The sequence below is a fragment of the Podarcis tiliguerta genome (assembly GCF_965153285.1).
Source record: "Podarcis tiliguerta genome assembly, chromosome: 7".
NCBI classification, from domain to species: domain Eukaryota; kingdom Metazoa; phylum Chordata; class Lepidosauria; order Squamata; family Lacertidae; genus Podarcis; species Podarcis tiliguerta.
In genome coordinates, this window is record NC_139540.1 from 7,675,784 (window position 1) to 7,698,698 (window position 22,915).

Here is a 22,915-nt window from a genome sequence, read left to right on the forward strand (position 1 = left end):
GCAATATTGCAAAGTGATGACTACATTGGTGTGGATCCATCTGGGATGAGTGCCTTCAATCTTCGCTCTCTGATTTTGCTCCCACAACATTTTCCCCATTCCCATAGAAAGAAAATAAAGGCTGGGTATCGGAAGAAAAAGCCTCCTGAAATAGATGAAATTTTCCCCAAACCTCAAATTGTCCCACAAACAACAACAACAAAAACAACTTCTTGTAGCCTACCTCTGGTAAAAACCCCAATTTCAAAGTTAATTCACAGAGGGCATTGGGAAACTCAACAATCTCTACCTAGGATGTAATTCTGCAAGGAAGCCCAGCTATGCTGATCGAATTTTTTTGATGTATGTTTTTTGGGACCACAAAAGGGGCAGCAGCAACCACATCGCTTGAGATACTCATTGAATTTGCTTCTGCCAGGCTCTACTCTTTGATTTTGAGGAGCTGCCTTTTCCAGATAAATTTTCTGGAATGGAATTCAAAATGTCAGGATCAGCTACACTTCAGGATGCAGAGTTCTGGAATTTTGCAAGTGAGATGAAGGAGCTCGGGGAGTTTCTTGACACAGCCCAGATAACAGCTTTGTCCCTTGATTCTGTTGAGCATGTGGCATAGGTCTTGGGCTTTCAGAGGAGTCAGTTAGTGGCGACAGGCTTTCCTCGGCTGGTTGCAAAAAGCGCTGGACTTGTGAGTAGGCCTCCTTCCTTCCAGCATGGAGGCGAAGTGTTAATGTGCTGGGCAGGCTGGCTCCAGAATCCTCCTCTGAGGGCCTTCCCTTGAACGTACACTTCCCCCCTCTGTGGACACATCATCTTCAACTTCTCCTCACACCATTGACCTGTCAAGATTCTTGCTGGGCGAACAACACAGGGTGTTCAATCCGGCCGTGACCTCCAGGAACTGGCAGCTGCAGAAGTCTGACCTGCTCATACATCCCTCCGGGGTTGGCGTGCTACTGGGCTTCAGAAAGGCGATTTGTCTTTGTTTCATTTAGGGATCTGACAGAGCTTCACCGACTCCAAGGTTTCGTTGCCAAGCCAGACGAGGTCAAGCTGTGCAGAAGCAGAAGCAGCCTTGGGACTCTATACTGGGGACAGCTGTGTTCAGGGCCCATATTGGACAGAAACAGCTCTGATGTGTGTGGTGCTGATTTACTGCAGTGTGTTCTGTGACCATCTGACAATTAAACTGCTTAATGTGTGGTCGAATAATGTTATGTCGTTGTTGTTGTTTTAAAAAATATGACATACTTCTTTTGGTTTTTTGTTCTTCTCTGAAAATTCAGCTAAATTCAGGATATCAGAAAGTAAAGCCAGAGTTTTATTTAGTTGATTGCAGGGGCCAGATTTGAATGTGAAACTTCTTGGTTATGGTTATCAGTCTCGGCCATTAAGACACTCTTTGAATTGTAGTTCTGTGTGGGGAATAGAGGTCTCCTCACAGCTCTCAGCAACCTTTACAAACTACAGTTCCCAAGATTCTCTGTGGCCAATCGTGACTATTTAATGTGGCATGATACTATACCCTCCAACATTTCTCCGATGAAAATAAAGGTAAAGGTAAAGGTACCCCTGCCCGTACGGGCCAGTCGTGTCCGACTCTAGGGTTGTGCGCCCATCTCACTTAAGAGACCTGGGGCCAGCGCTGTCCGGAGACACTTCCGGGTCACTTGGCCAGCGTGACGAAGCTGCTCTGGCTAGCTGGCACCAGTGCAGCACACGGAAACACCGTTTACCTTCCCGCTATAAAGCGGTACCTATTTATCTACTTGCACTTAAGGGTGCTTTTGAACTGCTAGGTGGGCAGGAGCTGGGACTGAAAGACGGGAGCTCACCCCGCCGCAGGGATTCGAACCACCGACCATGTGATCGGCAAGCCCTAGGCGCTGAGCCCTAGGCCACCCGCATCCCTCGACCGATGAAAATAGGGATGCCCTATTCTATACTACTACTACTACTAATAATAATATTAATATTTATACCCCTCCCATCTGACTGGGTTGCCCAGCCACTGTGGGTAGCTTCCAACATATATAAAAACATAAACATTAAAATCTTCCCTATGCAGGACTGCCTTAAGATGCTTTCTAAAGGTCATATAGTTACTGATCTCCTTGATTCAGGTTTCATAACTCCATACCCTCCAACATTTCTCTGATGAAAATAGAGATGTCCTAAGAAAAAGCGGGACATTCTGGGATCATAGCAGAAACCGGGACGGCTTCTGTAAATCTGGGGCTGTCCCTGGAAAATAGGGACACTTTGGAGTATCTGTGATATTGCATTAAATGTATAGTGCAATCAGAAGCAGGGTCACACCACACAACCAAATGAGAATGAAAGAAATGCTAACAGAAGCCTGCCAAACTCAGAGAGAGGCGTTGCTTTATTATTTGACAATATAATACGCTCCCCTATGATCCACAGCTGTATAGCTATTGAACAAGTTTGTTTAGTGTGGAAGAAGGAGGAGCAATGGGACTGAACTGGAATATGATATTCCTAATTTCCTTGGCCAGTATTTTCCCCCAAAGGACAACTATGTGTGTATGAAAAGTGTCAGGACATCTGGAAACCTGCTTGGCACTTCCTGGTCCCACATGTTTGGTTCTTTCCCAATAACGGAGCTGTCAGCTGTGCTGCTAAATTTTGCCACCATCAGGGGAAATGTGGGGAGCCTGGGCCAGGAAAGTGAATATAATTTCCATAAGATTACCAACATTGCTCTCTAAATTGCAGCCTTATTCATCATGGGCAAAAGGGTGGGTATTTATATCGCTGTAGCTGTGGTGTAATGGATGGAGCATCAAACAAGGACTAGTGGGATGGAGATACAAATCTGCCCTCTGCCCTGATGCTCACTAGATGATATTAGACCAGTCATTCCTTCTTCTTCTTGTTGTTGTTTAGTCGTGTCTGACTCTTTGTGACCCCATGAACCAGAGCATGCCAGGCACTTCTGTCTTCCACTGCCTCCCGCAGTTTATTCAAACTCATGCTGGTAGCTTCGAGAAAACTATCCAACCATCTCGTCCTCTGTCGTCCCCTTCTCCTTGTGCCCACCATCTTTCCCAACATCAGGGTCTTTTCCAGGGAGTCTTCTCTTCTCATGAGGTGGCCAAAGTATTGGAGCCTCAGCTTCAGGATCTGTCCTTCCAGTGAGCACTCAGGGCTGATTTCCTTAAGAATGGATAGGTTTGATCTTCTTGCAATCCATGGGACTCTCAAGAATCTCCTCCAGCACCATAATTCAAAAGCATCAATTCTTCCATTCCTTCTTACTTCCCTTACTTTGCATGGTGGTTGTGAGGATACAATGAGAATAGGTTAACCACATACATCATGAGTGGGGAGGTGGAACCTTACCTCCCTACCGTCATAGGTCAACTTTGGCAGGTGGGTGGGGCTGCCCACCTGTCAATCATCTGACACCAGTTGATTGGTAGTGCCTGAAGACCCAGCATGAGCTGTGCCTTTACCTGCCCTACACGGGTATGTCATATATAATGTTAGTCATTCTGCTGGTGGGAGTGGCTTGCCTGAAATGGCCTGATGGGCCAAATGGGTCTGATTAGACCCTTGGGTTGAAGGTTCCCCACTACTGATGTACACCACCTTATTCTTTCATTGCAGGGGGTTGGACTAGATGTTCTGTGGGTCCCTTTAAGCTCCACAATTCTATGATTCTATGAGACAAAAGGGCAGGGGAAGGAAGGAAGGAAGGAAGGAAGGAAGGAAGGAAGGAAGGAAGGAAGGAAGGAATACTTTGGGCTTCCATAGTGCATGTATAATGGTGCTATTGAAATAATAATGATGATAATAATAATAATAATAATAATAATAATAATAATAATAATAATAATAAATTTATACCCCACCCATCTGGCTGGGTTTCCCCAGCCACTCTGGGCAGCTTCCAACAGAATATTAAAATACTATAACCTGTTGTTGTTGTTGTTGTTGTTGTTTAGTCGTTCAGTCGTGTCCGACTATTCGTGACCCCATGGACCAGAGCGCGCCAGGCACTCCTGTCTTCCACTGCCACCTGCAGTGTGGTCAGATTCATGTTTGTAGCCTCGGGAACACTGTCTAACCATCTCGTCCTCTGTCGTCCCCTTCTCCTTGTGCCCTCCATCTTTCCCAACATCAGGGTCTTTTCCAGTGAGTCTTCTCTTCTCATGAGGTGGCCAAAGTATTGGAGCCTCAGCTTCACGATCTGTCCTTCCTATAACCTATTAAACATTAAAAGCTTCCCTATACTTTTAATGTTTAATAGACTTTTAATATTTAATAGAAGTAGACAGTAGAGGCATGTGGGACTCAAACCACCTCCTGATTTTTCTCAAAGATGGTAAAAGTTTTGTTCTTTCTTTTGTTCTGCAGAACAGATTTCTGCAAGGCACGTTGGTTGCTAAGGAAAATCAAAGTTAACGTACAATATTATGCTGCTCATAAATGACAGATTCCTTGTTGAGAATAAGCAGTGTTGTTTGAAAAACCTTTGTGGCTCTAACTTCCAGCTTAACAAAGTTAACACAGCAGCCCTTCTTATTGACAGAAGCATTAAAGGAATCTTACTTTTGAAAAGTGAGTTTCTGAATCTGGAGTTTGGAACTAAACAGGAAGCAGACAGTTCTTGAGTGGGTGGACAACGCCTCCCCCATTAGAAGTATGTTTTAAGTCTATAGCTGTTACCAAATTTTAGACATTCTTCCTTAAGCAAAACATCTGAGGAATTTTGAGCGAAGCCAAGAGTTCCAATAACAGCCTAACTCCAAAGCAGCTTAACTCGTTAGGGATGTGTCAGGAGTGTTACGGAACTGCTATTAGCACCATCCTTGCATTGAGTCCTACCCCTCTCTGATTTGTAATATGTTATCCTATGTCCTCACATCATTATACCAAGTCAAGTCTCCACCCTGGCGAGTTACAGCCAATTAATGTGCCACACACACACACACACACACACACACACACACACATAGTGTGGTGACATCAAGACACAGGATGAGCTTAATTACTTTTTGCAGAAGGAGAGAACTCAACCCAAGTTTGCTTATTTTTATGGTGGATCGGTGTGTTCTCTGTAAGTTCTGCTGTAAGACTTCTCCCAGAGACATCTGGTTGTCCCTTGTTGGAACACAATGCTAGTCCAGGTGGACCTCTGGCCTGATCCAGCACTGCTGTCCTTGGGTTCTATTAATGTAAGGTTTCTCATGTGAATTCTTTAACAGCTATCCTGTCTATCTGTGTTAGCTAGACTTCCACAACTAATTGATCACTGTAGACTGAATTTGACCATGTTCACATGGGCATTCCCCCCACCCCAGCCTTTCATTTGTTTCATTTCTCCTAATCAGATAAGCTCCTTGCCAATAGTCGGATCCTACACGTATCCAGTAACATCTGTTGGGAAAAGTGCAAGATTCCATCCCCTACCAAGGTTTGGGGCTGCACATTCCTTCTAGTAAGGAATTTGCTAACATTAGAATAGATTTTTAAAATATCACTGGCTAGAAGTGAGGGAAGTGTCTGTATTCTGGAAATAAGGTCGTTCTGAGTGGGGATGATACTGTAATTCACCGGTGGAGAATTTGTGGCCCTCTAGTTGTTACTGCAATCCAGTTTCCATCAGCCTCAGCTAGAGAAGAGAAGCTATTTTTTGTTCACATTCTAATGCATAGGAACTGAAGCACAGTTATCTTGTTAAAATTGTACTTTTGTCAAGTGGTTCTTCAACCAAATGATGTGTACAAAAATGAGCATATATTGGGTGAAGATAACATACAGAAATACATTATGTTGGAGGAAGTGCTGGTTTTCCTCGAACTCTTTAAAAAAAGAAAGAAAAGGAACTGAACTAAAGACTAGACAATGGACAAACTCCGTGAAACTGAAATTGATAGATTTCCCCATCCCTAGCCCAAACCAGTGCAGCCAATGGTCAGGCTGGTGGGAATCGTACTCCAGAAACTTCAGGAGAACCTCAGATTCTCCTCCCCTTCTAGGGTTTCCAGCTAAAATTATAGCTCTGATTGTTACTGCAAGTTTGCTTTTTGAGCTGATGCATTATGAATTCCTGTGAAGAGTGTGTGTTTGCAGTAGCGGGGGCGGGGGGGGGGGAATGCCCATTAGCAATGTATCCATTATCCCAAGCTTCTTATATTTCTCTTGTAATCTCCTTTGGTTTATTCTGGTAAAACCTGACAGCTACACATGTCTGACATTCATTGCAGTCCAGTTCCCAAAGGAGGTTTTGGGTTTTTTTGACAGATGAAGGCTTACTTACTGTTGAAAGGAAACAAAAAGCAAAGCAAATCTGAAAAGAAAGTCCTAGTTAATGCGGGAGAAGGGCATTGGGTTTTGTTTGTTTGTTTTAGTAAAGATTATGGGTTTAGAGATAAAAACATTTCATACTGCAACAGGAGGAGGAAAAATATTCAGACTTTTACAGATGAGAATAGGGACCTTTGTGTACTGCTAACACCCTAGTTTTTCACCTAACTGATTCCTCTATGGGATCATCCATTTCACACTGTGGAATAATAATCTTCTCTATTCATCAGCTGAACAGTAATAATTTAGGGGTAGACAATGCAGTGCCCCCTAACCATCGTTTCTGACCATTGACCATGATGATTGACACTGATGGCTGAGACTGACTGATGGGAGTTAGCATTCTTTCACAATTTTGATGGCTTTAGAATAGGATTATGCAAATTTATAGAGAATAAGGCTTTCAAGGGTTACATAGTAAAATTACTATTATTATTATGGAATAGATGTCCCTATTTTCTTCAGAGGAATGTTGAAGGGCATGCATCAGAGTTTTGAGGGGGGAAATGGCCTCTATATTATGGGAGGGGGGCAAGTTTTGTGTGGAAAAACAATTATGTGGTTTGGAAGATACGAAGAGAGAGATGATGTGTTCATAGAATCATAGAATTGCAGACCCCAAGGCTCATCTAGCAGAAAACACAGCTAAAGCATCCATGACAGATGGATCCATGTTGATTTAGGGTGATTGAATGGTACAAGGCCTTTCTTTATGGGGTCTCTGATGTGGTAGGGTTAGTGCATTTGCTTATTTGTAGGAATGCCTGCTGTTTCTTGGAGCAGCACTCCCCACACTTGATCTTCTTATGATATCCTCACAATATTAACCTTATTGACAAACATATCATTAGAGCATAAGCAGAAGAAAGCAGCAGATAATAACAATAATGCAGTAAGATAATTTTGGGGAGTGAAGAAAGATCATATTAATTTCACTCAAGCCTGCAAAACCCATTTGATTTCAGCTGCCAAGTTTGACTGGAGGGACCAGAAAAGGCCTTTAGATGCTCATAATCAGTGGAGCATTCTACTGATCTGGTCTTCTGCTGAACCACTGCAACATTCTGGGCCTTTTTGTTTTGCTGCTCAATTTTTGCCTGCGTTCTGCGCCGAAGGCAGAAGCCAAATGACAATAGCAGATGCTGGCCTGCCTCGCCTTTAATTTTGCCTCTGGAAATAGCACTTAGACTGGAGCTCCAGCTGGCACTGATTGATGTGCTGCCCGATTGGCACTCGTTCTGTACAGGCACAAGTGGCTGAGCTGTGAAACTTACAGGCTTAGATTTTATAGGAAGGCACTCAGTCACTGTAATTGTTTGTCTGTTCCCTATAATTTACAGCAGACGAAGCAGTGATAAAACACTAGCTGGTTTTAGGTGAGCATGAGTGGTTTCATACCATCTTCCTCCTTCTTTTGATTTCTGTTAATGTGACCTTAGCTATTCAGCTAAAAGTTACTGAAAGTTGCTTTTCTTTTCTTCCTGCTTTTGTGAGTGCAAGTGATGTTTTTCTGCATAAATAGTCAGGTGTATAATTTAAACTCTTGGTGCCATGCAAGACATGCAACAATGTTTGTAAGAACAGGAACATTGCTGCCTGAGGACAGCATACTTAAGATCTTGGAACAAGAGGTTTTATCAATATTAGCATAGAGTCACCACTTAAATTGGGCAAACCAAATTCATAGTTCCTTCTGACTGTGGATGTTAGGATATTTCCGTTCCACCTTAAAAGTGAGCAGGATGTTTGTGTCACAGGCTGTGCATTTCCTGTTTCACAGGATGTTTATGTTGTGTCTTTGCTTTTGTTTCTCTCTCTCTGCCGGAGACACTGAAGCAGGCAGTCATGTTTTTCTTTGTTCTGATCAACACAGAAATAAACTTGTAAATAATGCTCTCCTGGGTGCATCTTTCGCTGTGTGCTTTATCTGCTGATAGAACGTGCACGGCTTTGGAATGTGGTAAGCTATTTCTGGAGCTCGTGTCGCTAATTGCTGATACTGTGTGTCTACGGGAGATCGATGGACGTCCGGAGACGACGTGGAGTCACGATGGACTTTGTCTCCCTGGCAGTATCCCAACAGATGCTGCATTTTTACCCTATATGTTCTAATAATACATATACAAAATGGCATGAAAGTTGAAGGTTAAAAAAAAAGAAAGAAAGTTGAAGGTTGTATCCAACACAGTCAGCACAAGGATTCACACTTGTGCAATGAACTATTCTCTGCTTATTCTCCAAATCTGTTCTAGGGGTTCCCTCAACCCTCCAGAACAAATTTGGGGAGGGTATGAGGGGGAATGAGAAGTCCTGTTGAACAAATAGAAGTCCTTGTGCTGATGGGACAAGGTAGTTGAATACCACCCTAAATACACAATAAGAACAATAAAATGTACTGTATCTAAGAACCCCATCATGATGACAACAACCTGTATAGGTGTAAAATATCCATGCACAACTGTTTTCAAGGTATTGGACTGTGAGCTTCCAGGGGGCTGCAGTATGGGGAAGAAAGTGGAGGAATCGGACAATGGCTGTGCCAATTCCCTCCTAAACATTTTGTCAAGGAGCCAAAGGTAATTCAACCATAATGTCACAAAATAGCAAACAAGCTTTCAAGTCCTGAGAAATCTTCATTAGGCTGGATGTTACTCCTGTAGTGTGTTTTTAGCTTGTAGACTACAGTGATACCTCGAGTTAAGTATTTAATTTGTTCCGGAGGTCTGTTCTTAACCTGAAACTGTTCTTAACCTGAGGTACCACTTTAGCTAATGGGGCCTCCCTCTGCCACCACACGATTTCTATTCTCATCCTGAAGCAAAGTTCTTAACCCGAGGTACTATTTCTGGGTTAGCGGAGTCTGTAACCTGAAGCATCTGTAACCTGAAGCGTATGTAACCCGAGGTACCACTGTAATGAATAATTCTGGGAAATTCAAAGCTTGTGTACTATTTTGTGGCATCTTGCTTGATCAGGTATTGCCCTAATGCATATTTTATATAGTTGTACCTTGGTTCTGGAATGCCTTGTGACCTGAATGTTTTGGCTCCTGAACACTGCAAACCCAGAAGTGGGTGTTCCGGTTTGCAAATGTTTTTTGGAAGCCGAATGTCCTACGCGGCTTCCATGGCTTCTGATTGAGTCCAGGAAGCTCCTGCAGCCAATTGGAAGCCATGCCTTGGTTTTCAAACGTTTTCTGAAGTGAGACCGACTTCTGGAACAGATTCCATCTGAGAACCAACGTATGACCATACTTATACTAATGTCATAACCTTCCAACATTTCTCCGAAGAAAATAGGGATGTCCCATTCCACAAGGATAATTTTACTATTTATACTCCACACATCTTACTGGGTTGTCCCAGCCACCCTGGTCAGCTTCCAACATATATAAAACATAATAAAATATGAAACATTTAAAAAACAACTTCCCTATACAGGATTGCCTTCAAACAGCTTGAGGGTCAGATAACTCCATACCCTCCAACACTTCTCCAAAACAGAAATTTCTTCAAAACAGAAACAGGGACGGCTTCTCTAAATCAGGGACGTCCCTGGAAAACAGGGACACTTGGAGGATCTTTAATGTTGTCAAAGAGGGCCCCAGGGCATGATTTAGGTTTGATGAGGCCCTAAGCTACTGAAGGTAATGGGGCCCTTTATATGTGATATTTTAGGGAGAAGGCTAGCAGGCAGGGCCCATTACTTACATAATAGGAGGCTACACAACACAAAATACTGTTGCTGTATGTAGCTTTTATTTTATTTGTTTTTTATCTTATATTTTGGAAATGTACATCCAGGTTGTTTTTTCCTTTAATTTTTTGGGGGGCGGCCAAGAGAGTGGGGCCTTAAGCTATAGCTTGCTATCTTATATGTAAATCCGGCAATGGCAGGGCCCCCTTGGTGTGTATGTGTGTGTGTGTGTGTGTGTGAGAGAGAGAGAGAGGGAGAGGGAGAGCACACCTTGGTTTGGAGGAGAATCATAGCATTATGTAGAAGAGAATAAAGGTAAAGGAACCCCTAACCATTAGGTCCAGTCGTGAGCGGTACCTATTTATCTACTTGCATTTTGACGTGCTTTCGAACTGCTATGTTGGCAGGAGCAGGGACCGAGCAACAGGAGCTCACCCTGTCGCGGGGATTCGAACTGCCAACCTTCTGATCGGCAAGTGATATTCTGATTGGCTCTGTGGTTTAACCCACAGCGCCACCCGCGTCCCATGTAGAAGAGAATGCATTGTCTCACTTAGGGAGACACAATGCTAGCTTTAAATGGCTGAGTTTCCTGAAGCTGCTTTTTTGTTTCACTCCACAAAAGCATTTTTATTAGACTAAGTCACTAGTGAGAAACAAAGAGGAAACTGTCACTTTGCGTTGTCACGTTCTCTATAGGAATGGATTGTATGAAGTCAGTAAGTTCAGACACCTGCTAAGAGATATCCAGTGACCTGTCAGAGCACAGAGTTGAAATGGCTAGTTCATTGGAAAAGGTATGAATGGATGTAGCTGCCTAATCCTGTGTCAGAACAATGGGCTGCCTAGATCAATACTGAGTACTCTGACTGGTAGTTGCTCTTCAGGGTTCCAGGGAGAAGTAGTTCCTTGAACATGATGTCTGAGATTTCTCTTTAAACTGAGATGCTGAAGAATGTGGATGTAGTCTATCACTGATCTACGGCCTCCCCCCCCCCCAAATAGCACCCCTTGCACCTCGGATGCATGACCAAAGCTGGGATCTGGAAGGAAACAATGGGCTCATTATTCCTGCCCCTGATCTATGGGGAATACCAGACAACCCAAAGCACAAAATTCCCCAGTATCGATTGGTCTCACCTAATAACCCAACCGAGCTCGCTGTCAATCCTTCCAGTTAATTAAAGGCCACAAGACCTTGAGCTGAATCTTGTAAGCTTCAGTGTGTGCTGCCTCAGAGGCCCATATGTCTCCATAGCAATGACCTCACCTCTGCCTCTATCGGTGTCTGGCCTCCTGTTTCTCGTCACCCTTCATTTCCTCAGATCAATTCCAGTTCCTGCTCCTTCGATGGCCAGCTGGTAGGGACAAGGAACTTATGTGCCTTAGATCAGTGCTTGTTAGTGAGGGAGGAGGCTTGTTTCTCTTGGCGCTGGCTACTTGAGCTTGCGTTGGAAGGGAGGAAACTGTCTCACATTGAGGTGGAATGTTTGAGAGACTGAATTTCTGTCCCCCATGTCTCAGGTGATAATGGGGAACGGGTTTGTTTTGGTTTCCTGTTCAGCTTGATCCTTTCTGGTCTGAACGTTCCACCCCGAAATATACAGTGGTACCTCAGGTTACAGATACTTCAGGTAAACAGACTCCGCTAACCCAGAAATAGTACCTCGGGTTAAGAACTTTGCTTCAGGATGAGAACAGAAATCACGTGGTGGCGGCATGGCGGCAGCAGGAGGCCCCATTAGCTAAAGTGGTACCTCAGGTTAAGAACAGTTTCAGGTTAAGAATGGACCCCCAGAACGAATTAAGTTCTTAACCTCAGGTACCACTGTACAAACTGAAACATATCTTTGAAACTCACAGTTCTCCAAATTTTATGCTGTGGTTCTCTAACTAGAAACCATGTCCAAAGATGAGTAGATTAGGGGAGAGTATATATATTAGTGGAAGTATATATATTAGTGAAATGAACCTACCAACATGACACTGAGGACCAGCGCCGAGGGCCTTCTGGTGGTTCCCTCACCGTGAGACGTGAGGTTACAGGGAACCAGGCAGAGGGCCTTCTCGGTAGTGGCACCCGCCCTGTGGAACGCCCTCCCATCAGATGTCAGGGAAATAAACAACTATCTGAATTTTAGAAGACACCTGAAGGCAGCCCTGTTTAGGGAAGTTTTAAATGTTTGATATTTTATTCTTTTTTTAATCTGTTGGGAGCTGCCCAGAGTGGCTGGGGAAACCCAGCTGGAAGGGTGGGGTATAAACAACAGCATCATCAACAACAACAGAGGAAATTACTTGCAAATATATATATATGCAGGCTAGGCAAAATGTTTGTAAGGACTTAAACAAAAACAACAAACTGATGCAGAAATGCCGAGGACTCAGTTTAACATTGGCAAAATAGAAGTTGAACTAGATTTATCCACCCCGAGTCTCAGGGGGACTGTTTATAGGCATGTCATTGGATGACACATCTGCACACCCATTAAAATGTGGCACAGGAAACCGGAGTTGTCATATAGTCCGTGCTTGTAATGCAGAATGATGGCATCTGCAGAAAGAGCTATTCTTGAACACTTACATGTGGTAAGGGCAGGGATAGAAGGGTCAGGCTGGGGAGACAGTCTCCACCATTCCTCATCTGACAGCATCGAGCTTGGGGGGAAAGTTGTGTAAATGAAGCAAGCATTCCACCTTCCATCAAATACCCATTGGACTCGTAGGGCTGAAACTTAATCCTCAGTGGGGGAAAAGCCTAGCTTCGTATGGTACATGGGAACACTAATTGCTCAGTGCACCTCTAGTAAAGAAAACTCTTCTTTTTCCAATCTCTCTTTTTTTAAAGTTTTTTTTATTCAAAGTTAAAACAAGACATATTATCCAAAAACATATCATCCTTATTTCCCCCCCATTTTTCCTCCCTCCCCCCCCCCACAAAACCCACCCACCCCCACCCCCCGACTTCCCTCAGTTCCAGTCTTTGGTTTATCTGAGACTGCTGTTTTCTGCATGTTACAAAGTAGTATAGATCCCCAAACTATTTAGCTGATTATTATCAATAAAAAGTTTGTGAATGTTTATTTAAAACCTGCCTAGGAGTCCAGTTCACTTTGTTGCGTCTTCACATACTTTGTAAAGGGTTCCCATTCATCCTTAAAGTCACAGTTATCCTTGTCCCGTAGCTTATATGTCAGTTTTGCCAGTTCTGCATAGTCCATCAATTTTTCTTGCCATGATTCTTTAATTGGGGTTTCTTCAGTCTTCCATCCTTGTGCTACCAGAACTCTCACGGCCATTGTCACATACATGAAGATGTTTTTCAGCTTTGGGGGCAGGTCTTTCCTTACAATCCCCAACAAAAATGCTTCAGGTTTTTTAACAAATGTTAAATGGGACATTTTCTTCAATTCATTGTATATCATTTCCCAATTTTTAAAAATTACATTACAATCCCACCACATATGATAAAATGTCCCTTCCTTTTCCTTACACTTCCAACATATATTTGAACTAGTTTTGTACATTTTCCCTAACTGCACTGGTGTTGTGTACCATCTAAGAAAACTCTTTTTCAATGAGGAAAAGACTGGAAGGAAAAACTATGCTGGAAGTAAGTGTGTTTGTGTGTGGAAAGCCTGTGCTCAGCTGGAGTTCCATTTGGGGTGTTTTATGATGCTTTCTTGCTATTTGCAATTGATATGTCGCCGCCTGTTGCTGTGCCTTCTTCCTGCCCGGGTGAGTCATCAGGCAAGCATGTTGTCTGCTTTGGTGATTGATCCCATTCTTAAGGATTGCCTTGCAGCCAAAGGAGGTCAGTGGACAGGGCTGTAAACAGTCCTATAAAATACATGGAAATTCTGAGGGTGACCTCATCTAAACATCCGAAAGGCACTTGGAAATAAGTGAAGAAGTGACCTGCCACCCTATAGTGGCAGGTCTTTCTCGTCTTCTTCCACCATACCCGCTTCCTGACTGCTAATGCATATTGATAAAGACTATTAAAAGACTCTTCTTCCTTGGAGGTTTTTAAGCAGAGGTTGGGTGGCTATCTGTCATGGGTGCTTTAGCTGAGATAACTGCATTTCAGGATTAGATGACCCTCGGGGTCTGTTTCAACTCTATGATTCCATGATTCTATGACTTCATGAGTTCAGGCATAAAAAGGTAAAGGTAAAGGTACCCCTGCCCGTACGGGCCAGTCTTGACAGACTCTAGGGTTGTGTGCTCATCTCACTCTATAGGCCGGGAGCCAGCGCTGTCCGCAGACACTTCCGGGTCACGTGGCCAGCGTGACAAGCTGCATCTGGCGAGCCAGCGCAGCAAACGGAACGCTGTTTACCTTCCCGCTGGTAAGCGGTCCCTATTTATCTACTTGCACCCGGAGGTGCTTTCGAACTGCTAGGTTGGCAGGCGCTGGGACCGAAGGACGGGAGCGCACCCCGCTGAGGGGATTCGAACCGCCGACATTTCGATCGGCAAGCCCTAGGCGCTGAGGCTTTTACCCACAGCGCCACTCGCGTCCCAGTAAGTTCAGGCATAGAATCATAGAATTGTAGAGTTGGAAGGGACCCTGTGAATCATCATCCAACTCCCTGCAATGCAGGAATATGCACCTGTTGCATACAGGGATTGAACCTGCAACCTTCTTGTTATCAGCACCATGCTCTAACTGACTGAGCTATCCAGGTCACGTGTAAGACATCACTACTATAGTGGTACCTTGGTTTACAAACTTAATCTGTTCCAGAAGTCCGTTCTTAAACCAAAGCGTTCTTAAACCAAGGCATGCTTTCCCATAGCAGCAGTGGACTCAATTTACAAACAGAACACACTTAACACACTTAACAGGAAACATGTTCTGCTTCCCAGGCAAAGTTCACAAACCAAAACACCTACTTCCGGGTTTGCAGCGTTCTTAATCCAAGTTGTTCATAAACTAAGCTGTTCTTAAACCAAGGTACCACTGTACTCATGCTTCAAGGCAGAACTCAACTCAGGGACAGGCATGGCTGCCAGATACTCAGGATGGCAGTAGCAGGGTTGTGATGGCCTGAGCTTGCCTACCATCCCCAAGCATACTGAGGGGGTGCAGGCCATTTATTTGTTTGTTTAAAACATCATCTTTTTTTTTCTAACTCTGCTCTTCAGCCAAAAAAAGGGTCTCAGAGCTGCTTACAGATCACAAAAAAGGAAGACCGCCAAGAGACATACTATCTAAAAAAAAGACATGGCTCGAAAGGGAATTGGATTGGGAGGGAAGAGGTGTTCTGATAGTGACTATCTGGAATGGAAATATTTCTTGGAAAAGAAGAGCCAAATATTTGTGGTCTTCCAAGGCAGCTTCTGGAGAAATTGTGTTAACACCAGCCCTCTTATTTAGCCGATGAACTGAGTGGCTGATGTATCTGAATGTAGTGCTCAGCAGTTGAGTTGCCCATTGACTAAAAGCTTGTCCCTTGGTAAACTTTGTGTAAGCTGTACACTTATTTTGAACCCATTTTTCTGTCACACCATGACACTCGCTCTCCTGTTCCACCCTCGCTCCATGCCGCAGGCACAATACATCATGCTGGGCTGGAAACCCATTTGGAACTCTTTCAGAGCGTACAGCCACATTTTCCTTAATGCTCGCCTTGGCCCATCCTTTTCAACCGTGGCCCCGGCCTGGTGGACTGCTCTCTCACAAGAGACCAGGGCCCTGCAAGATTTGACATCCTTCCGCAGGGCCTGCAAGATGGAGCTATTCCACCAGGCCTTTGGTCAGGGTTCAGTCTGACTCATTTTCTCTTTGCATAAGAACAAGCACGAAGGAGGTTTCCCAGCCCACTCACAGGTCCTTATAATATCAGTGGAAACAGTTGGTCCTGGAGAGTATTAACCGCTTTCAATTTTAACCTGAGGGTTGTCATTTGTCCAGTTTTAACTTTAACTTATTTGAATTAATTTTGGGATGGATTTTAATCGATTGATTGCTTGTTTTATGCATATTGCCTTATTTATATGATGTTAGCTGCTCTGAGCCCGGCTCCAGCCAGGGAGGGCAGGGTACAAATAAAAATTTATTATTATTGTCTTCTCTGTGTCAACTTTTTCATCATAAGTTTGTGAGGGTAGAGGCCTTCCTTCCTTCCTGTCTTTACTCTGTAAAGGGCAACCCACATCCAGGGTATTCCTGAATTATCCTCGAATTTGAAGAGCTACAGTGGTGCCTCGCAAGACGAAAAGAATCCGTTCTGTGAGTCTCTTCGTCTAGCGGTTTTTCCGTCTTGCGAAGCAAGCCCATTAGCGGATTAGCGGATTAGCGCTATTAGCGGTTTAGCGGCTATTAGCGGCTATTAAAGGCTTAAGGGATTAGCGGATTAGCTGCTAAAAGGCTATTAGCAGCTTAGTGCCTTAGAAAAGGGGGGTGGGGAGTGAAAAAAACACCCCAGGAATCGCAAGACATTTTCGTCTTGCGAAGCAAGCCCATAGAGATATTCGTCCTGCGAAGCACCTCCAAAACGGAAAACCCTTTCGTCTAGCGGGTTTTCCGTCTTGCGAGGCATTTGTCTTGCGGGGCACCACTGTATTTGATGGTGTCCTCTATATGACGGTGTCCTCTATTTCAGGAGTGGGGAGCCCTTGTTGTTGCACTGTAAGTCCCATCATCATATCTGACCATAGGAGCCAATTCTTAGGGGCTGCGGGGGCTTCAGCCCCCACAATAAAATATTTGAAGGGGCCAGAGACCTGCCCCCAAAGTTGATGGGCATTCCCAATGAAATTGTGTGTGCGCGCTGCATCATATGATTATTATGTGGGGTAGGGCTTACCTGGGCCCCCACAATATTTTATTCAAGTTGGCACCCCTGCCCTGGACCATTAGCCATACTGGTTAGGGTTGATGACAACTGGAGTTTCTCTACCCTAAGGTGTTTGAAGGCCAATCCAGTCTGTTGAAAGTATCAGAAGAGTGGAGAAGAAAGCCCTTGAGTTTGTCTATCAATAGCACCTGGACAGCAGATTGATTCCAGTGCATGTCACTTGGTCACAGTCCCCCCCCCCCAACTATAATGAGATGCATTATATTTCTATCATATTCATTATTTCTAAATTTTCATCTATACATATAAATAAGCATATTACATGCAAATTTTGTCATCAATTTTTGGGAGATGAATTTCCTCTTTTCTCTCAATGTGTAATTGGCCAATCTGCTAATAATAATAATCACATGATAACCTTCACCCCATAGGGAAAAGCAGGTGAATCTCAGATCCCACTAAGCAGACGTTCTAATAAATACAGCTCTATGTTCTGGACATTTCTTGACAATGTGGCAAAAGTGCCATTTCGCCCCTCACATTCGCGGAAATGCGGTTAAGAGCAGCCTGCTGTGCAGCCTCGAGCTGAATTCATCCACCCACGGTAACTTGGTGCAATTGGTTGATGTTTCCCATATGCTAACAAAATGCCTACAGCTGTTGGGATAATAGAAGTGATTTATCAGCAGCAGCTTCCAAAGCATCCGGCTGGCCCATTTAATAATGGCTTTCCTGGTCTAGGAGATACCTGTAGCCAGCAAATCTGTCTTGGTGCCAGGGTTATTTTTGGTTTTTTTTAATTATTTGGATAACTTGTGTGTTGAGCAAAGGCTCTTTGCAAAGACAGAGAAAAAGGAGAGAAAGAAAGATGGACCCTATTGACAAAGAGTGCACAGGGATTATGGGAAAATGATGGTGTCACATTGGCAAGATAGGGATAGTCAATTCATAGAATCAGCTAACCTGTTCCTTACAGAAATAAAGTTCCTCAGGAAATAAATTGGGATCCCTGGAAATAGATGGTGTTGTTGGTTCACAACTTCCACTGTGGAGGCTGATTTTTTTAGGGAAACTGGGGGAATGCCACACCGATCACTGTGGTCCACTTTCCTTCCTTCCTTCCTTCCTTCCTTCCTTCCTTCCTTCCTTCCTTCCTTCTTCTTTGCAACCTGTTCAGGAGGTAGCACTGCCTGTCAGCTTCCTGCTTCTTAGTCTCCCTGATTTTCACTGATTTTCCATTGTTCATTAAATAACTCTGCTTGGTCCATTTTCACCGTTATTCAGAAATTAGCCTTTGCTCTAGGGAAAAACAGCTTCATGTTTTCATACGTGCTTAGCTGGGAGGAAACAGAAAGAGTGATCAGGAGACACAATTGCAAAACATAAAAAAGGTTCCAGCTGTTGAAAGAATACAGCAGCATTAAAATCAGATCAGAGTCTCTGTTGCATGTTCTCTAGCAATTAGCAACCAGGCAGAATGCACCTAAATTCTCTGACATCCATAGTAGAGGTACACTTATTTCAAATGTAGATGGTTCCTGGCCACTGCAAACAAGCTAGCTACATGTAGGGTAACATATATAGTATGCTAGCAGTGGCAATGTTATGGACAATGGTATAGATTGCTTTTGGGAACATCGTACAGTTCTGACTGCCAGGACTCAGCTATACAGCTGCAAATATAATGTTTTAAGTGTGTTTTAAGTGCAATATACAGTGTGACACTAGATGGTGATGGTGAGCCTTATGGAAAATTCAATGGTTTTTTAAAAACTCTTTTTTAAAAAGTTCATTTTCAAAGCAGTTTTAATGTTTCTAGATTCCACCCCAATGAGATTTCATTTTTTAAATGATTTGGGAGAATTTTTCAATTTTAAGTTCTGAAAATTTGTGATTCTGTAGATTGATATGTTTTTATTTATTCTATGGTTCTCTTGTTTTTATGGTGATTTATATTTTAATATCCCTTTGTTGCAAAGTTTAAAATTCTGATTGCAAGAAGGTGAATGAGTGTTATTGTGCAGTAATTCAGCTCCCGCAGATAGTATGCTCTGAAAACCTCCAGAATGAACCTTTTTCTCCAGAATGGGCCACATTACATGAATGCCACTAATCTGCTGCTAATATTAGAGGCAGCAGGTTTATGAATTTTGATTGCTGGGAATCACAAGTGGGGGAGAGCATTTTTGGACTCCTGGCCTAGTGAGCTTCCCAAAGGCATCTGACTGGCCACTGTGAGAATAGGATACTTGACTAGTTTCGATTTAGAGGCCTGAATAATTACTTTATTTTTAATATAAATATTTTGTTCCCCTTTTTCTTCTCAGATGTGCTGTGTCCCAGTGTCCACGTAGAAGGAGACAGGTTCAAGCACACCAATGGAGAAACTGACGATATTCCAGGTAATGGGGTGCTATCTGCAATATGCTTGGGGTTGGGAATCTCAGTTTCCATCTTCAGTCGGCCATTGAGAAGTAACCAAATACAGTATAGAACCAGTTAAGGAAGTCCAGATCCTCAGGTGGAACATTTGAAGAATTTCAAGAGGAGCTAAAAGGGTTTCAATAGGAGATATAACACAGTGGAAGAAGTTAGTCTGTGAATAACAAGCACACAGAAAATAGAGTCTTCTGGGCCACATTATACTTGGGGCACAGGTGGCGCTGTGGTCTAAATTCTTGGGCTTGCCGATCAGAAGGTCAGGAGTTCAAATCCCTGTGACAGAGTGAGCTCCCATTGCTCTGTCCCAGCTCCTGCCAACCTAGCAGTTCGAAAGCACACCAGTGCAAGTAGATAAATAGGTACCGCTGTGGTGGGAAGGTAAACAGCATTTCCGTGCGCTCTGATTTCCGTCATGGTGTCCGTCTGCCAGAAGTAGTTTAGTCATGCTGGCCACATGACCTAGAAAGCTGTCTGTGGATAAACACCAATGCCCTCAACCCGAAAGTGAAATGAGTACCACAACCCCATAGTCATCTTTGACTGGACTTAACCATTCAGGGGTCCTTTACCTTTTTACACTTGGCCATGACTGCATGGTTCAGTCCTTGAGGACAGGGTCTCCCAACCCAAATTACTAACATGGGACCCTATTTTGGAGCTTTATCCCTTTGTCTCTCAATCTAGATTGGGGACCATGAATTTACATCTGCATTGCGATTTATTTATTTTTTAATAAATCCACTTGATACCCCTAGGTCCTTTTTTTTTTAATGCAAATTTCAGGTGTGGGCTTCCTATTCCAGAACATAACCATTCCTGGAACTAATATTTAAAGACCCCTCTCCCCATGCAGTTCGTCAGATGTCTGAATCCTTAGTTGTCAGATGATTGAATGCACATAGTTATGCATCAGTTATGGGGAACCCATGTGTCTCCAGACTATATTTCCCATCATCCTTGGCAATTGGCCAGGAGGCTGATGGGAGTTTGAGTTCAACAACATATGGAAGGTCATAGGTTCTCTATCTCAGCTGTACAGGGGGGGAAATACATTGAAAGGTCACAAAACCAAAAATTAAAAAATACAAACTTACTAATTCAAAAGGATGTAAAGTGAGGGGGGTGGAGCTGTAGGGCTGTGCATTTGGCCCCACAACTGATACTATGTGGCTCCCATTGCCTTGACCCTTAAAGGTAAAGGTAAAGGTACCCCTGCCCGTACGGGCCAGTCTTGACAGACTCTAGGGTTGTGCGCTCATCTCACTCTAGAGGCCGGGAGCCAGCGCTGTCCGCAGACACTTCCGGGTCACGTGGCCAGTGTGACAAGCTGCATCTGGCGAGCCAGCGCAGCACACGGAAACGCCGTTTACCTTCCCGCCAGTAAGCGGTCCCTATTTATCTACTTGCACCTGGGGATGCTTTCGAACTGCTAGGTTGGCAGGCGCTGGGACCGAGCGACGGGAGCGCACCCCGTCGCGGGGATTCAAACCGCCGACCTTTCAATCGGCAGGTCCTAGGTGCTGAGGCTTTTACCCACAGAGCCACCCGGGCCTTGACCCTTACTATCAAATAATTAGCAAGGGTACATCAAAGACAAGGAACATGATGTGTTAGGGATTGTAGGAAAAGACCTGCCAAGGAAGCTGAAAAATATCTTTATGTACGTGACAACGGCGGCAAGAGTCTTAATAGCACAAGGATGGAACAATGAGGAAATCCCGACTAAAGAACTATGGCAAGAGAAACTGATGGGCTACGCAGAATTGGCAAAATTGACACATAAACTACGTGACAAGGCAAGGATAACTGTGATGTTAAAGATGAATGGGAACCTTTTACAAAGTACTTAAAGAAACAACAAAGTGAATTGGACTCCTTGGCAGGCTTTGAATAAACACTCACAAACTTTTTATTGACAATAACCAGTCAGACAAATTAAGGATCTATACAGTCTTGTAACATGCAGAGAATAGCATTTGTAGATAAACCAGAGACTGGAGCTGAGGGAAGTCAGTGGGGGAGGGGAGGGTGGAACATGATGCACACAGATGTCCTTAGAACATGGAACTCTCCATCTCTTAGAGTTCCAGGGTCAATGGGCACCTAAACATGTAGGCTTTCTTGCCTCACATATCCATGCCCATGTGTGGATAATGAAGAAGACATTTATAATCCAGATCAGGGTCAGAGGAATGGTCCTGTGCCCTTTTACTCATCTGCATGCATAAGGTGTGCAGGGGCTATTTTCTGCCAAGAAATGTTCACAAGGACCATAACTCAGTGATGGAGCAACTACAGTGGTGCCTCGCAAGACGAAAAGAATCCGTTCCGCGAGTCTCTTCGTCTTGCGGTTTCTTTCGTCTTGCGAAGCAAGCCCATTAGCGGATTAGCGCTATTAGCGCTATTAGCGGTTTAGCGGCTATTAAAGGCTTAAGGGATTAGCGGATTAGCTGCTAAAAGGCTATTAGCAGCTATTAAAGGCTTAAGGGATTAGCGGATTAGCTGCTAAAAGGCTATTAGCGGCTTAGATCAGCTGATAAGCGGCTTAGATCAGCTGATAAGCGGCTTAGCGAACAGCTGTTAAGCGGCTTAGTGCCTTAGATAAAGGGGGTAGGGAGCGGGGGGAAAAACCCAGGAATCGCAAGACATTTTCGTCTTGCGAAGCCAGCCCATAGCAAATTCGTTTTGAGAAGCACCTCCAAAACGGAAAACCCTTTTGTCTTGCGGGTTTTCCATCTTGCGAGGCATTCGTCTTGCGGGGCACCACTGTACTTTGCATGCAGAAGGTCCAAAGTTCAATTCTGCACAGGTAGAGATGGGCATGATCTCTGTCTCTAATAACCTGTGTGCCAGTGTGGACAACACTGAGCTAGGTGGAACAATGTCCTGCTTGGTATAAAATGTCTTCATATACTCCTGTCCTGTGTGTAGGGATTATTTGTGCTAGCTATTCACACAACCATGCTAGTTTTGCTATGTTAGTGTAGCATCCGTAGTCAGTTTTCTCAGAGGGTTTTCTTTTCTGACATACAGTGTTACCTCGGGTTACAGACACTTCAGGTTACAGACTCCGCTAACCCAGAAATAGTACCTCGGGTTAAAAACTTTGTTTCAGGATGAGAACAGAACTACCCCCAAACTTCACACTGGCTCCTTCAAAGGGGATCGCAATCCCACTCAGAACAGGGAACTTGCCAATTTCCGAAACATGGGGAACCCCTCCCCACCCAAAGAGCCCCCATTGTCCTCCAATTCAAACACAGTTGATCAGCCCTCATCCAGACCACTACTGCATCAAGACACTGGTTCAAAGTTTTCACAGTCTTTCCCAATTCATATCTTATGGGAAAGGAGAGTTGTGTCAACATCATCACAAAGCTGACACCTTGCTCCAAAACTCCTAATGACCACATCCAATGGCTTCATATAGATATTAAATACAGTGGTACCACAGGTTACAGATGCTTCAGGTTACAGGCGCTTCAGGTTGCAGACTCCGCTAACCCAGAAATAGTACCTCGCATTAAGAACTTTGCTTCAGGATGAGAACAGAAATTGTGCAGCAGCGAGGCAGCAGCAGCGGGAGGCCCCATTAGCTAAAGTGGTTCTTCAGGTTAAGAACAGTTTCAGGTTAAGAA

The 22,915-nt window shown here is 44.0% G+C and overlaps 1 protein-coding gene across 1 annotated transcript in view; it reads left to right on the forward strand.

Moving 5' to 3' along the window:
* COL22A1 (collagen type XXII alpha 1 chain) overlaps nt 1-22,915 on the forward strand; it is a 195,545-nt gene that overhangs the window by 36,344 nt on the left and 136,286 nt on the right. The window contains exon 4 of the mRNA XM_083450394.1: nt 19,163-19,237. Within this exon, the coding sequence (XP_083306520.1) occupies nt 19,163-19,237 (75 nt within the window). The remainder of the gene's footprint in view (nt 1-19,162; nt 19,238-22,915) is intronic.